Raw genomic sequence first — 19,102 nt, forward strand, 5'->3', positions numbered from 1 at the left:
AAGACAGGGTGTGATTGCTTTATGCTACATCAGTATATTTACATTTGCAGTTTAACTTAAACCTAAGTTCAAATTGAATTTGAATCACCTTAAGGGAAAAGATTACATCTGAACCTTTTACAAAACCTTATTTGCAGTCCCTAAATATATTGACTGAACCATCTATTACAGTTCAGTTTGCCAAGTGTTCTATTTTGGGTCCTGATATAATTGAGAGTGGCAAGCACGGCTGCTGGTGACGTGACAGAATGCATTAAAAACTGTTGATGTATAATATTGTCAGATGAATTTTCTTTGCTTTTTATTCTGAATCTGTAACAGCAAAATACAAAACTCAAAGCTGGTAGAAAAAGTGTGTGTGCACATGTATGCGTATAGCTCTTTGTACATTTTACATACACCAGGAAAGTACTAAAAATGTCTTTTTGAGGGGAAAAGTCTGATTTATTGTCAAGGCATTTTCCAGCTGAATGAAAAGCAGTTTATGCCTTTGATATTATCCCTTGCTAATACAAAGTTCAAATTACTGCAGACCCAGCAAGCCCATAGGCTTAGGGCCAGGCTAGTTTAAAATAGAATACAACTTTGAGACATTTTGTCTCTAACTTGATTCTACTTAGTTGTACTAATAGTGTGCAGTGTCAACTGGTCCTGTGTGAGGGAGGGGAAGACCGTGCTACTGGTGAAGGTGGGCTCTAGCTGCATAGTCATGGAGACAATTGCAGAGACCAGGGGTCCACTTCTATGTTTCTGTGAATCTGCAGGATAGTTCAATTGTAACCCAAAGTGTGCCTCAACAATGCACTTTCTGGGAAAGTTTTGGTGTCTGTGATATTCTAGTCATGGGGAGGGTTACAAATAGTAGAAACTAGACTTTAGTTTTGAGAATGCCTTTCCTCCCATTTTCTACCAATGCAAAGTTTTGTAATCACATAAAACCATACTCTGTAATGCTGCTCAGCTCTGGTATGTTTTGAGTATATTAAAACTATGCTGTGCATTAAAATCATACAGAGATAGGTACATTATACTTGCAAGATTTTGCTACTTACCTTTCCATAGCATTCACTATTACTATCCTGATACTCTTCTAGGAATGCTATAATTTTAGGCATCTGTGGCTTTGCAGGAATGTAATATAAGGTTATAGAATATAACAATGTGCGGTCCTCTGGGATACCTTTGCTATTAATTTTAATTCAGATATGCCTGTTAGGCAAGGTGTTAATTTAGTGCTCTCTTTCTTAATACATATATATAGTCAATCACATGCACAAACTTTAACAGAAAATCAAGGCTGAAATTTTATGTGGAAAAATGTCGAGGAATTCAGCAACCTTAAGGGTAGCAACCTGGCATATATACATCAATAAGTTAGAGGTTTTAAAGCTATCCTTTATGGAACCAATTTTATTCTGTGGAGCTCCTTATCATGGTGTTCAGAATCATTTGAAAATCCTGTGAGGAAATGGGAGGACAGGTCACCCAGAAAGCAGTTAGTATTACGGCACATATGTTATATGCTGAAGAAAATCCTTTTGTAATGCATACACAGAAAGGAGTAGAGTAAGGTTGCTATGGGAATGCTAACTCCTAAATTCTTGGCTCATGCTAGTAAAATAATAATTGTATCATTTTGTTAATGCTAAGTTTTGACTATATTTTTATGTATTTATAAAAAAGAAATAAATTGATAACATGTGGGTGAGAATAAATTCAATGTAAGGAATAAGTTTCACTGGAGATTGAGAAGCATCAAATCTGTTCACAAAAAAACAATTTATGTGCCCACGGATTCCACTTCTCAAAGATTCCCAATCTAAATAATGACCTGAACTATCTTGCATAGTTTCTGGGAGCTGAAAAGTTCATGGCACTATGGTAGCTGGCTAGTGACTTTTAGTTCATTGAAACCCTGGACAAGGAGAGAAATAATTAGAAACAATTCCCCCACATAACACTGGAAAGAACTACAGTTAAGCAACCAGCAAGATATTTAAATTGCATATCCATGTGATAAATTCCATTTATCATACACACTTGATCACCTAAATTCATTCTGCACACTAAATAATCTCCCCATTATGTCTTCCAATAACATTCTACACCTCCAACAAGTTTCAAAGAGTCAAAGTTTTTTTGTTTTTTTTTTAAAAAAAGCCTTGCACAACAATGTTTTGTTTCCTCCAAAAACTGGAATTCCATTCCAACCTTCACTGCTTTAAGACACCATGATCAGCAATATTCAGTCCTGAGCTAGAGACAAGGGCTGATATTTTACAAACCCGCAGAGACAGAAATTGGAACTGAACACCTCTGGAAAAAGGAAAATCCCATCTTTGCAGTGGGAGAGACAACACTTGCTTCTAGCCTTGGAGGTCCTCTGATACAATTGTTTAATTGGGAGACTTTTCATGCAGTGAAATGCTACTTTAGGTTATTTTATAGGTATTTTTGTTTCCCCTTGAGCACGATATATTTGAAGTTATGGCAACTAAATCTTTGCAAGTGGAGGGATATAAAAGTTAGCCCTATATATAAAATAAATAAAACTAGCTGAAAGCCTGGGTGTAGTTCGTGAAATCTTGTGAAGCCACAGTGACTACTGGAATAAAATATTAGGCAACTAACAAAGTATAAAAATACAAAATGTGCACACCGTCAAATTACAATGTAAGCACATGTGGAACTAGGGCTTATATCCCCTAGCTCAGACATACCATTCTCCCTCTCAGTTATTTGGACCCAGTACCATTCTGATGCTTGCTGCTGCCTGAGGGCTTCTCTTCTGCCCAGGTCCCAGCAGCACCTCTTCCCCAACTCCTCCGTCCCCTGCCTCTTGCTGCCGCGGACGCTCTCTCTGCTCTAGGGCCATATGTGAAGACAATGCTCAGTGGCGGGGTAGGTCTGTGTCCTTAGCCCCAAGACTCTTGCAGAGAGCTCTGCCAGTGTGCCCAGCCCTGAAAATTGCAGGATTGGAGGAGCATCTCGCTTCATTGTGATGGTTCCTCTTGTCACAATCCTGTTACCCACAGTCAGTCTGTGAGAGATGACAGCACCGCAACACACCCTCCCCTTTGTTGCTCCAAAGGAACTCCCCTTCCCCACAACCTCCCCCAGGCAGGAGGAGCTGCCCTCCTATCTCCTCCATTTCCCATACCCCCATTATTATCCTCTGCATTCCCCCCACATACCACTGCATCCCATTTCCCTGCCATGCCATAACCTGCCTCCTGCTTCCCCCAATGTCATACTCCCTCTCATTCTCCCCATTCACCTTTCACAGTGTCTCTGCTGCTCCTCTCAGTCCCTGTGTCCTGTTTCACCCCCTGAATTATGGCAGCCATTTTGCATGTGGGCATAGGTTCAATATCATTGAAAACAGTGGGAGGTGGCAGCCAATTTTATTAAGATAAGACTCACTTCCACATACAGTTAGTCTGAAGGGAAATGGCAGCAATGTTGCTGACTTTAGGCCTATTGACAGTAATAGCAGATGGTGACCATTTTGAATAAAGTAAAATTTATGAGTTGACAAATGGCTGATAACTTAAAAACCGAATCGTAACAAACTCTGAATCCCAGTGGTGATCAAACCTGATGATATTCTAAACAAAAAGAGCACTCAGCTATGCCTGTAGCTATTTCCATCACTTCAAACTGACTCAACCAACATTCTAGGGTAAGGTTTCAGACTGATGGATTGAAAATCCTGCAAGATTATTATACAGATATATTAAATTTTGTAAAACATTTCTACAAATAGATGTTTGTAACATATTTGACTTATTCAGAATACCTGATGGCATGAGAATGAGATCATCCCAAATTCATGCCTAGAAAAACTTTATACATTATACCAAAAAGTATTACTGTCTCTGTATCTATATCTAACTATATATAGACACACGCACAGAGAGATTTAATGTATTGCTGTTTGCCCTGTCTAACTATCTGTTGTGCTATACAGAAGACTTTAATTCCTGCTCCCACTCTGTGGGGAGGAATAGGGAAAAGAATGATCATGAATATGATAATATATGCATTGTGATAGATATTTATGTTAGTGAGACAAGCTATTCTCTCTCACTAAGACCAGTTAGCAGTTATTCCTCCATGCCAGCAACTTGAAATTTTGAAAATATTGATCTTTGGTTAACTTTGAAAGTTGGGCAGGATCAGGCCCATTCAAGTCCCTCCTCACGAGTAACATATGGTTATTTTCTTTTAATTGGAACTTGCTGTGACTCTTTAAATATATTTGTCCCAGGATGAATTTGCACATTTTTAGTTATTATTATGAGGGGGTTTGTTTGTTTGTTTGTTGTTAGGGTCTGATGCTTTTGGCAATAAAGCAATAAGAGAAAATTTGTATTGACTTCAGTGTGGAAATGTAAATTTAAATAATACTCATTAAGTGTACGATCCTATGTCAATTGAAGTTAACAGCAAAATTCCCATTCCCATTGAGTTCAAGAGTGTAGTATCAGGCCCTAAAACCTTTGTCTAGGTCTCTATCTCTCCCTGTCTACACTTCTTGTGATGGGGAAATATTTGGAATCAACTAAGTCTGTCCCAAACTTTAAACCCCATTAAATCCCTCTCCTACTTTTCTGGAAGTGCTGTATTCTTATACTATTCTCCCCTGTTCTTTGCAATCCCATTTGGCTTGGAGGAAGATCAGCAACTGTACCTGCAGTGCTAGCATTCCATATGCACCACTGAATATGGATATTGTGCAGAATAAATGCAGTTGATTTCCACATTTTCCTAATTTTGTTATTTAAAAACAACCCTCCCCACCAAATTTAGCTAAAATAACATGCCATGTTCTGGACAATGTGCAAAGCATCCTAAGTTTAATATGTTAAATCAAACCTAGTTTTGTGAGGGGGTTTTCACAAGAATTGTAAAGTATTTTTTTAAAAGAAGAAAAGGTTTTGATTGTTTTTGCAATTCCATACGTTCTGAAACGGCCAATCAGATTTTCTTCTAACTTAAAAACATCACTGTTAGGTTGATATTAGACAAGCAAAATTTCACACAAAAAGGTACATTTTTAAGAACTTTTTTCAGCTCAGGGGGAAGAGAATGGTGGTGGAGGGAGTTTTATGGCTGGACTCTTCTAAGCACATCCCGGTGCAAAGCTATATCAAACCATGAGTCGCCCAGGAGTCACTGTGCCTCAGAGGCTACCGCGCATGAGGATAGGTTACAAAAAATGGGCATTCTTAGTATTGAGAAAAGACGACTGCTGGAGCACCTGAAAACAGTCTTCAAATATGTGAAGGGCTGTTATAAAAAGGAATGTGATCAATTCTTCTCCATATCCACTGAAGGTAGGACAAGAAGTAATGGGCTTAATCTACAGCAAAGGAAATGTAGGTTAGATGTTAGGACAATCTTTCTAATTATAAGGCTTCCAAGGAAGGTTTGGGAATCCCCCATCATTGGAAGTTTTTTAGAACAGGTGGGACAATCACCTGTTAGAGGTGGTCTAGGTTTACTAGGTCCTCCCTCATCACAGTGGGCTGGACTTGATGACTTCCCAAGGTCCCTTCCAGCCCTACATTTCTATAAGATCTGGGCAGTCCACATAGAAGTTTAGGTGTGTGGAGGGGTTCTTACACCTGTGAAAGTAGAAATCAGAATGTATCCTGTATAATAAAGAATGTCCTTTTCAACAGTTAATGCAGATTTTCAGTATCTTTATATCTAGCAGGTTAATTTATAAAACCTTTGCTGTTGATCAACAGAACTTATGTTGAGGCTGTAGATTTTATGTAACCTTTTTCTATTGCAGGTAATTCAAACTGTCAGTGCCATTGATAAAGACGATCCTAAAAATGGACATTTTTTTCTATATAGTCTTCTTCCTGAAATGGTCAACAATCCAAATTTCACCATCAAGAAAAATGAAGGTAAATATAAAACGTATATAGTGTGGCAATGTAAAACTTATTTTATTTCTCTTTTGCATTGCTTGGTTGACTTCCATTTACTTTACCAATTTGTCCCTTGAGTGATTAGAATGTGGTTTATCTGTGTAATGATATAATAATTATACATCTTCAGCTATTTCCAATATCTGTACAATAGATAAGAATAAAACTAAAATAAAAACAGAATTTAGATCCAGAAAATAACTCATTGGGTTGCATAAAACTTGAATGGAGAGATTTAATGTGTACTATACTTTTCTTGATTTTGAGATATCAGAGGGAGAGAGAGAGAGAGATTGTACAATAAGTGGTTAAAACTATGCTGATAAATAAATATTGAACCCATGTTGGCTCACATCTAGTCAGGAACATCTAACTAAATGTTTACTAAATCCCCAAAGGGAAACACATTTTAAGCCAGCTTGGTGTCTGTGTACAGATTCTGAACTACTACAGTTAAACATGTTCTAACTAGGACGAGAAAACGATAAGGTCAGCAAAGTCTTGAAGGGCACTTTGTATTAGAATTGCTGTTTTATAGCACTTCTGGAAGGGCATAGTCTCATTGTGTAATACTATAGAAGAGGAATTCATTCATGGTGGGGGGAAAAAGAAAAAAACAAATTCAATCCATTTGACTTTTTTTGAGTAATAAATTTTGTCTGATCCTTGTTCTTGGCACACAGCTATACCTGAAGGTCATATAGTGAGAGAGCTGGAAATGATCAGAATAATTCTATAAACAGTGCATTCCTCGGTATTTGTATGTCAGGCAAGGGTTTTCTTTCTCATAACATTGCATCCTGTATTTCAGTCTCTTTTATATCATGTTTGTGCAATGATTATGAAGGAAATCAAAACATGCTAGTCAGCCTTGTTAGTATTAATATGAAATTTTATTTGTGTGTGTAAAGGAAATGTATAAACATTTAAGAAGAAAACACTGTAGCATCCAGTGAAGTATGTTGGTACTGTTTTGATAAATATGGCCTTATAAAAATAAATTTATGAAGCTATTTAAAAGTATTATGGCTTTCTCTTTTTGGATATGTTTATTGTAGCATTATTCACTCTAAGTGTGTGTGTGTGTGTGTATATATATATATATATTTTTTTTCTTATGAATGTATCTGTACAAAGGAAATGAAAGTGCCATTATAGGACTGAATTCTATAGTTAGTACATTTATTATAGAAAATAAAGTGACTAAAAAAACCTTCTTCATAATCCAAAAATCATAGAACACAATGTGAATTAAGTGCCCTAAATATGAAGCTCCCATAAACAGTGGATTACCTTCCACAGCACGACAGAATAAACAAAGGTTTTTACATTTCTTTTTTGAGCATAGACTATCCGCTCACACCACTAATTAATCTTCCTGCTTCAATCTATTACCCTTTTAAGATTCACTCTTGCTCCCAACTGAAGTCAATGGCAAAATTCCCATTGACTAGTATGGGAGAAGGAGTGGAGCCTTAATATTCTTTTTGACATCCCACTCTTGTGTACAACAGAGATACTGTTTTGTAATTAACATTTTAATAATCATCATCATCATAATCATAATAAATCCACTACACTTTTTCTTTGAATAACAAATGCACACCCATTGAGGAATAAACTTTCTCAAATTCCATGTGAGGATATACAGTTACATTAATCTTTCTGTGCCTAATAACATTATTCCCTTTAAACATACTTATAACACATACCCTTTAAGCATGTTTTTTATCAAGACTGTTACCCTGTTCAAAATAGTTCTAGTTTTATCTGCTAGAACAAATCTTCCCTTGTACAGGAAGGACTCTTGCCAAATCCAAAATCGGGATAATATAGCTGAGGTGAGGCAAGGTGTCATGTCACAGAGGATATGTCTATACAGACTCATGTTAGTGGAATTCAGGCTAGCATGCTAAAAATAGAAGTGTAGACCTTGTTTTGGCTCATGGGTTCTAAAGTCCACCCCCCTCCCTTGGCTTCTGGAACCTGAGCTCCAGCATGAGCCGGAAAATCCACGTTGCTATTTTTAGCATGTTAGTGCGAGCTCCATAAACACAACTCTGTCCACCCCAGGCTACAAGACTTACTCCCAGGGTCTATGTGGAAAGAGCCATAAAGGCTCCTTACGTAGTCAAGCCACTTAATCATCGACGCTTAAGTATGACTTTTAAAAAGTTCTCTATCTTCACAATCAGCATGACCGATTATGCCTGATGAATTTACTCTATTGTTCCTATAAAATTCAACTAATTGGTCCAAATTCTTCTTTTGGTGTAATAGTACAAGTCAGGAATAGCTTTGGTGACTATTAGAGTATTTCCCGAGCATTACTGAATGTGGAATTAAGCCCAGTGTCTCAGTGACTTCTTAACCAACAAATCCATTTTTTTAATTATAAAGTTACTACATTTGTGTTTTCATTTTCTTTATGCTTATTTAATTTCTTTTGGAGCATTTCTTGCCTTTCTCTATACTCTGTGAAGCACAATGCTGCGCAAAACCCCCACTTCTCTAGGGTCTTTCTGAAACTGTCTTACCCTCTAATATTGCTTCCTTTGTGCTGCACTGGCATTTTTGGGATTGGCAGACACCTTTGTACTTGAAGAAGCCATAGTTTTAATTGATCTCTTCTCCTGGCACTAGTACTCAACCAATGCAGATTGACATCTGTTGTGGAAATCAAAGCTGTGTAGTTTTGTTTCTGATAGGGACATATTTTCTGGCCCAAATAGTAAAGAAAGGCTACATAGTAGTACTGGCTTGAATTTGTTCTCGTAACATACTTACGAAAACCTCTGACTATCAATTCACTTTAATTCATCCCCTTTGGGCTAATATGACTTTTAAGCCTTCCAGACTGTCACCAGGTGATCTAACAATTTGTGAGCTGTCTTAACTGTGCTGCACAGGTGACGAGTGATATTCTAATAGCTAAAACCTGCTTTTACTAAATGTTTTTAATTTACCTTTTGACATAATGTTGGGCCTTCGTTTGCACCTAGCAAAACCCTCCGACCCCTTCCCCCCGCCGCCCAAAGAATACATTATGTGTCACGGAAATTGGCCAGTGTTCATAGTTACATTCTGTTCCTGTGAAATGATTTACAGGCACCATGACAAGAGTTTTGTCTTTTCTATCCGGTAAATCTGCATATTTACAATCTCTTCCATAGACAAGACACCCTGAAATTACTCACCGGGATCTCTACTGCCTTTTTGATGGCTAGACTAGAAAAGTTATCTGGAACATCATCATGCATCTCGCTAGAACCCCATGCATCTCGCTAGAACATCTGTCAGCAAACAATATGCAATGATTTTCTTCCATTCTGTCTGAGCCCAAAACTTCACTTCTCTCTGGTGCCACTGAATGGGTTGGTAATTTTTAAATTTAGCAAAATGTGCTGCTGCTGGCCACAGAAAAGCTACTGAAAGATAGGCTCAGTCTCTAGAACTGTGATGCAAGCAGAACTGATCATTCTGTTACCTGGCCAGAAGCATTAAATCCTTCTCTCTCCATCAGTTAACACATAATCAGGTTACCCAACCTTACAAATCATGTGGCAACATCAGTCCAGGTACCCAACCATGTGAGTCAAGGACAGATCCCATGGCTACCTGGAGCTATATGGCCACACAGTTGCTAATTATGAGTGAAGTGATTATCTAATTTTTGCATGTCTTTGTGTCTGGTTTTGGATGGATGAATGAAATACCATGAGTAATGCTGTTCTTGCATTACTTCTGACTGCCTCCAAAGCAAGAAATGCTGAAAATAATCTCAGGAGAAAACCTGATTTTGTAAGATGTCCAGGCAAACAAAGATGTTCAGATAGATTTTGATAAACTCTGGCAATGTATCTCAACCCTTAGAATGTTTATTCACATAGGGCCAATCTCTCAACATATAATGGGTCACCAGAGTGTGGAAGGCAAGGGAAAACCTGTCTCTAAGCACAGAGGGGACCACATTGGGGCACACATTGATACTCCTGAAAAAGCTCAACAGACATTCTATGCTCTTGTGGGAAACTGTTCTCCTTTCTCCCATTCCCATCTCCCAGCCTGGCTACTTGAGCTAGACAATGTGCCCAGAATCTGGACCAGAGTGAATATTGGTGCAGGCATAATTAATAAAACCAAGAGTATATACTTTTACTTTGCTTTTAAATTGAAGCATCATATGTACTCTAATGAGAAAACTTTCTGTGGTGTAGCTTGTTCCTAGCAAAATTAAATGTTATAAATGCCATTCTCAATTTCTGGGTAGCCTAGGTACAATACTCATTATATATACAATCAATATTGTATCTAGACTCTCACACTTATGACTACATCGCACCATTTCCTCTGCTCTCTCTCTCACACACACACATACACACACAAAGTTATCAGTGTGTGTGTACATGTACACAATATTTCCCAGCATATTTAAATACTTAAAAGTGCAATATCTTTGCTCCTTGGATTGAACAATTTTAATCTGTCAGTTATTTCCTCGGTAGGATGACTTGAAACTGGTAGGCAACGTGTCATGTGGTTAAAGTAAGAGACCCTGTTTTATAATAATACCTTATATACCCCCCAAGCACTAGTTGGATTACATGCCATCCTGTGCTTGAATCACTCACCTTATTTGAACGTTGCTTTCCACATCACCTCCTTCCCATTTATAAGCTATCGTTTCCAGACTATATGAATTATCTGAAAAGTATGCAACCCCTTTGGGGATTGTTTCCTCTCATTTTACTGTCCAAAATAAAGATTCTAAAAGCTAATGTCCAGAACATATATGAAATCAGAAAATGTTTCTGTTACCTCTTTGCCTTCAGTTTCATAAAAACAAAAAGAGAAAAATATCTAAATATCCCAACTGTCAGATATTTTCTTTAGCAGCGTTTGTCACATGCATACTCACAGGGTAATCTATGGCAAAATAGCTTTTTCTCCCACCATAGTAACTCTGGTTGTGCTAATTAATACAGGATTCTGTCACTGAGTATCGTGCTCCCTTTCCTTTCCTTGATCGGTCTGTCTGTCTGTCATCAGCTATACTGCCTTTAAAAGTTCCTAGTGTGTTTTTGATTGAAGTTCATATATAGAGAGATAGAGAGATATATGATATAAATAGCTTGGACAGTTAAGATATGTTAGCTGAATGCTCTTCCTTTGCTGTGCCCAGTTTGAAAGAGAACTTCTAGTACAAACTGCTTTACCAACAACACCATGAAACCCATCACTGCCTATGGATGTACATTGCATGTCCAGAATATCAGCACTCCTCCTATTGTCTTATGCACGTGTGCTATAAATCCTCATATTCCACAGCCATTTCCTGTAGTGTTATATGAGCCTCCGGAATCTTTGTGGCCAGCTGTCATCCACCCTGGCTCAGATTTCGTTTAACAGTGGCAGTTCTCCAGGGGAAGCACATGCTTCCATATTTCTAATGTGCTTAACTATTATCCTCATTTTTATTCATAGTAATTAAGGTGGTTTGCATATTTTTCAAAGTGCAATTCTGAAATGTACCAAATCACATCTCAAGTCACGCTTTTCTTTAAAAATCACTGATGTGTTTGCAAAGCACTTACTGCAGGTCCTATCTGCGGCACCGGCAGCGTGTACATGCACTTAGAGTATGAGCTGCATTTTATTAATGTAAAAAAATAAATTGCCAAGCCCTAGGAAGGCCACTGGTCAGAATTTCTTTAATTGCTATGGAGACCATATAATGGGACTGCTTGCATAATGAGGTGCTACTCACTGGGCAGATGCCAGTATTTGGCCCTAAGTGGACTGGATGCTTATGTATTTAAATAATTGAACATCTGAAAATACTTCATGGACACTAGGGTTATTGGGTAAGATGTGTGCGACAATCTGCCACCCACTGACAGAAGCGGCACCTTACTCCAAAACCACTAATCGTTGCAGTGTCTGGGCCTAAGCCTATAAATCATGTTATCAATATCATATTAACAATCTTTAATTGTACTGGATTAAAAGGAGAGATGATCAAAATTTGGAACTTCCATCAACTTCATTTTGTCCAAATCAGGACAAAAAGTCAAAATCTCACAATTTTTCGCAAAACATTCCAAAAAATATTTCATTTTAATCTAACATTTCATTTCAAGAAGGTTGAACCATGTTGTTTCAACTTCGCTATTTTGACTTTTGTATTATAATATAAATGTCAAAAAGAGTAGTCAAAATTAAATGTTATGACCTTATTGAAACAAAAGGTTTCACTAATTTCCTGCAAATAATCGATGGAATAGGTATGTTCTTACGAAACTTTTCAATTTAATCAAATCAGCATTTTCTGACCAGTTCTAGTTAAAAGATAACATTCTAGGTCTAGGCCTACAAATTCACAAAATTCAGTTTTTGAGTCAGAAGATCTGCAAAATTCAGGGGTGTTTAGATGTCGGTGATTGTTCATGGTCAACTCTTTCAAAAAAAAAAAAAAAGACCTAGTTTTGTGACTTGTACTTTGTGCCAGTGCAGGGGAGCAAAGAAGATGTAAGCACCCTGGGTCCAGAGACAAAGAGGTAAGCACATGTTGCCACCATCTTACTCTTAACCACCACTGTAGCAGGTGGGTGGAGAGTGGTCAGGGCTAGATAGGGAATGTGGGTGATGTCTAACCTCTGCCTCTCAACGTGTCAGAAAGTGGAAGGTAGCCAGTACAAAGGGCATGGTAATTTGCTGCCTCTCAAAACTGGCAGAAAATTATTGTCCCTGGAACAAGAAAAAAGCTGAGAGGAACTTGAGCTTCAGGGGTATCTTTGAGGGAAGACATTTGTAAAGTTTCGAAAAGGTTCACTTGTAGAAATGGACATGGAGACTGGAGCGGGGTTATCTGTTTGTTCTGCATTGGTTCACCCATACCTAGATGATTGATCTGATGGGAACTGCCAGGGATCAGTGGCTGTGGTGGACATTTTCATTCTTAGCACTAACTAGGCAAGTAGACTTAAACCTATTCAGTCATGTAACTGAAGAAGTTCTGAAACATGACGTCATCCTGCAAGTGTGTTGGATGTGTTTGTGCCTCCATTAGATGAACAGCAACATGATGTACTGATGATGAGAGTGAGGGATCAGGAACATCTGATTTTTTTTTCATAGTGTTCACACTCTTCTTGACAGTTACTCTAAATCATAGATAAGCCACAAGTTTCAAGTAAATGATTATTTTTACAAAGGAGTCTCTGATACACTGCAGAAATGCCCAGAGGTCATATTGCTAGGCACTGTACAAATACACTTGTGTTTCGGTTTCCATGGTGTTGTCTTATATTGTAATGTAAATAACATATTTCACTTTTTAGAACATGCCATTTTTCAGTGCTAGTAATTCACGTTTTCTGCATTATTCAGAAACCATAGCATGTGCCCCATCTATTTAGAACCCCAGTAACAATGAAAATCCAGCATTTGTTTCTTTCGCTCAGCATGTATTCTTCATGTCTGAGACCTTCCTTCTTTCCTTCTCCTATCTTCCTCTATTACCTCACCTATAGGCTATTTTCTGTAATGCCCCCATGCTATCACCTGAGTGATATTTGAAATCGGCTGTCTTTCAGAGAAGAAGTTTCCATTATTGTCCGTAGTGAGGACAACAGCAAAACAGGGGAGAACCTGCATTTTCCCACTGCCACGACTGTAGCAGAGTGTGTTTTGGACATGTAATCCCTCCACGTTGGACATTTAATCTTGTTCTGCTTCTTCCACCAATACCTGGTGCTCTGCCACCTGCCCCATCTTTCTTTTCACGTGTAGGCAGCTACTCTTTCCAGGCTCACCTCTAATTGGAGCCACAGAACAGGTGAGGACTGCGTGCAATTTCTTCTTCAAACGTATCTTTTAACCCTACCTGGCTGCTGCCTACACTTTCTTTCAATGATTGATGCAGTTTTTGCCACCTCTGTAGGCTGAAGAATGGCCTCCTTTTGGCAGCTTGAGAAAGAACTTCCTCTGTTCTAGCTGAAACCCAGTGCCAGATAACAGAACCAGATCCACAAATTCTAGCACAGCTACCAACCTCCTCCACATTTTGACCATGATGTCTATTCTGTCCAGCTGAAACCTTATTCACTCCTCTCCTGTATTCAGGATGCAGGGCACCAGCCAGACACATCCCCTCTCTCCTCCGCCATAAGCCAGATGTGATCAATCAAGGCTTCATTGGACCGGACAGGCCAACCTGATGTTCCAGCCAGCAAGAAGGGGGCCACCTGGTAAGCTGATTGTCCTCTTTTAGGCATCCTTAGGATCTTCTTCAGCTGTTCTGTGGTTTGGGGGTTTTTGTTTGTTGGGTTTTTTTATTATTATTATTATTATTTATTATTTATTATTTTTCCTGCTCTTTTTGCAATTTTATAGCTAGCAAAGTGCTTCTACTGGATCATTTTTGTTCCAGATACTCTTTTAACCTTTTCAGTCCTGTCTTCATCCTATCTCTGTTGTGTTGGCTTCTCCACCACCCCCACAGATAAAAGTATCCAGCCAATCATCAGGGAATCCATATACCCAAATGGAGGGCTCACTTCCACAGCATCATATCCCTCCAGAGAGCGCCCTTTTTTTCCACATGATGTATCAGTCACAATGACACAATTTATTTCAGAATATTTATGTGAACATGAACCAGTACAAGCAAATATGAAAGGAGAGCAATAAAGGAAGGGATAATATTGTATACGTACAGCATGCCATTATGCATACATGATCATAAAAGGCTTTTACTTCACTTATTCATAATTTATGATTTGTGCTGCTAGCAACATAATGTTGACAAGGAGTCAGTTATGTTTCATTTTATAAATCAAACTAATTAAGAACCAGATGCAATCTAAGTGAAAAAGATCTGAGGTCAGTGTTGAGCACCATATGCACTACAATGGAAAACATTGCAAATTTTTCTGCTGCAGTGTTTGCCAGATCCAATCGTTTAATATTGTTTTCTTTCTTTTTCCAATAATTATTTCATTAACTTGTCAATGGAAATATGGTAAAGTAAGTAACGGTGGCATCATTTTAAAACAGCACATAAGGGGGAAAAAAAAGATTAAGAAAACAAATCAGAAAAACGAAAAAAATGGGCCAGGCAATCACCATGAAAGAATAAATTCATTTTAGCAAAGAAAATCTGGAATGTGGATACAAGACCAAGTATACACATAGAGATAAGAACAAATTAAAGCTTCAGTCTGACATAATTTCAGCTAAACAATATGGCAAAAAAAGAAAAAGAAAAAATGAAAAATGGCATATTAAACCTGTACCGCTCGACACACTCAAGGGACCTCGGGCCTTGATGGTAGCAAGTGTGCTAATTTCACATCCAGGAGCATCCCAGCAATAAAGGAATCCAAAGTTGGATCCCTCTGAAATTTTAGACATTTTCTCAGATGTACAGCAATGTCTTGATTGTATGTAGGATCTCAAAGTGCTTTACAAATGTAAATTAATGAAGCCTCAGCACATACAGGGTAATTTGATGAGAGGACTTAATGTTTCCTTCATCATGTTTATTTTCGGTATCACTTCAGTTTCCACTTGTCTTTAATGGGGGGCCAAACTGTAGTCAAATGTAGCAGCAATATTGTAGCTCTTCACCAAAACTTCCACAGTATACACAGACTATTAAACTATATTCTACCCCCCCACACCCCACGTACACACATTTCCTCCCGTTTTGTCATTTTAATATAAGCATTAACCATGATTAAAATAAAGAAAGTGACTGAAAGAAAACCAGAGAAAAATAAACCTTAACATTAACAGGAGTTTCGAGAGATGATTCCTCTTTCTTATCTGGCAACATCTGCTTGGACACTTGTAGGTTTGTCCATGTTTCAGATCTTTGTGTATCCTGACAGTATCTTTCTGATGTCTAAACCAGTGAACTTATCTATAAATAAGCAAACTTTAGTAACAGTAACTCTTCTTGTCCTCCTGTTCCATCCCTGTTACAAATTGCTTGAGTGTTCTGTCACATGTTGGGTTCGGCTGTGGATGGAGAAATGCTAAGACTTATAATATAAATTGTCTTTCAATAATAAAGACAGTGGGCCATATTCTCCTCGGAAAAAGTGTAGGAACTTCACTATATAGGTTGGGGCTTAGAATCAGTGTATTTGAGGGGAAAACTTTTCACAGTCTGTTCCTCATCATTATTTGTCAGGTTTGCCAGTCTCATTTGGTTGTTGTGCATGGTAGAGTATTTCTCCTCTAACATCTGATAGTTTGCACCAGAAGTATAAGGTGTTTACGAAGGGGGAATGTTCTTCCAAGAAGACGATTGCTGGATCTCTCCAATTGTAGCTTTACAATGTTCACAATGTACTGGATCACCGCGTCTCATTCAGAACTCAACCTATGTGGGAGCAAAAGAAACTATTCTCCCACAACTTACACAGGTTGTTGCTTCCTGCCTGGAATCATGTATATAAGCAGAGTGGCTATCTTTGCCTTGACTTCTTTTACCAAATGTACATCAGAACACTTGAACATATTTTTCCAGATTTTCAGGAGATGGTCTTCTGCAACATGTAGCTTAGATGCCTCTGTCAGAATATAAGACACTTCTGGTTTCTTATTTGGAATTAATCCCTCCAAGTTTTCTGCACTCAAAAATCAGGTCCCTCAGTAGAGGTGCTCATGGACAATATGCTTTCTATCCATGTTAGGGATATTTTGTTAAGTGGCATTTATTCACTGAGTAAAAGGAATAATGTCTCAGAAGTGGAGGTGCTGGTAGGAGGGGAAATTGCCATTGATGTTTGTCCCTAAGCTGGTCACAGGTCAGGAAAAACATGATATTTTAACAAATGCTCCCTACCCTCTCCCCAGCCTCATTATTGGCTGGGGGTCTGTGTGCATGCGTTTGGTTTTGTAGTTCTGAGCAGCTAATTGGCAATTATGGCATGAGTCCCTTTTTAGTTTTGCATTTAATTTTGTAAGGGTTCCGCATACCTGCTCTGTTTTAATCATCCTCCAATGGCTGTCAGGAAGAATATCAATTAATTCATCCACCCCTCAGTTGTATTTTTTTTTCTCTTCTAACCATTGGGTCTCAGTAGATGAGAATTAACTCATATTCCCACTGCCTGAAGTTATAGTACAGTTAAACAGATAAATACACCTCTTCTAGGGAGAGAATCAAGTTTGCAGACAACATACAGTGTAAAGCAGGGATTTATAATGGTCGATTAGCTGACAAAAATATTTCTCTTCCTAAAAGTTCTCTTTCTATCGATACCCTCAATCTGGAGCCTTAAGGGACCCACTAAACAAGAGACCCAAACTATAACATTCAGAATGCCAGAGGAAGATCTGGCTGTCATATTTTGAATTGAGCTGATAGGAAAAGGGATGCAAGACTGAGTTCTGCAGGAGTTTCAATGAGAATACTACCTTGTGGCGCTTATAACCATCTCAGTAAAATCAGCAAGATCGTAGGCCATTGGGTGCTGTGATACAGAAGGGCCAGGGAGCAGTGGGACAGTGGTAGAGGGGAGATAAATTAAGGCTAATTAAGATGTGGTTCCATATAGGCTAGAGAGGGTTGCTACAGGTTAATTGGAGCACCTTTAGTCAATTAAGGCCCTGTCAGAAAACTAATAAAAAAAACCCTGTTTCAGGCAGTCAAGGGGTGTGAAGAAGGAGAGAGGAGTGGAATTTGGAGGTGTGTTGCTGAGACCTGAAAGACCAGAGAACCAAAAGAAGGGAGACCCTGACCCAGCAGGCCAGGGAGACTCCCTCCCCTGGGGTCAAGGACGGAGAGTAACCCTACCCAAGGGGGAAGAGAGGAAGAAGCCCGCAGGGGTTGAGAGGGGCTGGGGCTCAGAGTGAGGTGCAAACCCAGACCCCTCCCTTGCTTCCCTTCTCTACCACTTTCCCGGGCTACTAGCGGTGCCCTCGGTGCCCAAGAGCAGGGGAAAAGGATAGTGTCTTAGCCCCCTCACCAAGAAAAGCATGGGACTCACCATACCAACATTGGCCATTTTGTCACAGTGCTTATAGAATTTTCAGGTTGTTCAAGAGAAAAATCAGGTGGTCACTTGAGCAATCTTTTCTGATATTTGCACATTTAGGCAGATTTATGCCTGTCCCACACATGGAAGCTGGTTATTTTTTTTTCTTAGCATATAATTAATGCCTTGGTGGTTTTATATGGTTTTCACCTAAAACCAGGTAGAATTTGATGATTTTGTTTGAGTTTCTCTTGGAGATTTTGATTCAACCTAACCCCAAATTCAAAGCAAAATATAGGGGATGGGAACTCATAAGAACTGAAATCAAAATGTTTTGTTGTAAACTGCCATACCTAAGTTTCCCTCTCAGGATCCTAGGTACGACAACAATACAAATAATAAACAACAATAATCTTTGATGTAGCCATTTTCTAACTATTATCCTTCTATAACTGACAGGAAAGTCATTCCAGTATCACTTTAAACGTTAGCAAGCCTCACTCCAAAGGATGGCCTTGCAATTATGGAACTGGTCTGAGATTTAGAGTGTCTTTCCCTAGAAATAGTACAAGCTTTGGATAAGTCACTTAATCATTGTGTCAGGTTTCAGAGTAGCAGCTGTGTTAGTCTGTATCCACAAAAAGAAAAGGAGTACTTATTTGTTAGTCTCTAAGGTGCCACAAGTACTCCTTTTCTTTAATCATTGTGTGTGTGTCATTTCCCCATATATACTATGGGGATAATACTCATCTCCCAGAAGGTCTGTATTGGGTACATTTTTTTCATATGTGCTTAGTGCTCAGATGATGGTGGGGACCATAACAGCTTATAAATCAATACAAGTTGTGATTTTTCATAAGAGCCACAAAGGAAATCCTCATAAAAATAAATAAGTAAATGATTCTAGGTCTCAACCAAGTGAACTACATGGAGGGACTAGTCTCACGAAATACTGTTGCTCCTGCTGGTGGGTACCATACCAGCAGGTTCTCCAATTCCTTGTTCATCTGGATACAATCTTTGTGCTGATCTCTAGTATTAAAAAATAAAGGAGGGTAATTGGGGATGGATACCACACTTCAGATCTCACTCTGCATCTTCTTAGTCTATTCCAGAAGTGATACTAGTCCCATTTCTCTAGTAACATCTCAATTTTTTAAATCAGTA

General features: G+C 38.6%; 1 protein-coding gene across 3 annotated transcripts in view; it reads left to right on the forward strand.

The window, feature by feature from the left end:
- The window catches only part of CDH8 (cadherin 8), a 189,645-nt gene that overhangs the window by 149,678 nt on the left and 20,865 nt on the right, over window positions 1–19,102 (forward strand). For 2 of the 3 annotated variants that reach the window (XM_074968799.1, XM_074968801.1), the window contains one exon: window positions 5,804–5,921. In XM_074968799.1, coding sequence (XP_074824900.1) covers window positions 5,804–5,921 — 118 coding nt within the window. Of the gene's footprint in view, window positions 1–5,803; window positions 5,922–14,069; window positions 14,195–19,102 lie in introns of those variants that run through there. The other variant, XM_074968802.1, reaches the window with a different exon arrangement.

This window comes from Natator depressus, chromosome 12 (assembly GCF_965152275.1).
Source record: "Natator depressus isolate rNatDep1 chromosome 12, rNatDep2.hap1, whole genome shotgun sequence".
Taxonomy (NCBI): Eukaryota; Metazoa; Chordata; order Testudines; family Cheloniidae; genus Natator; species Natator depressus.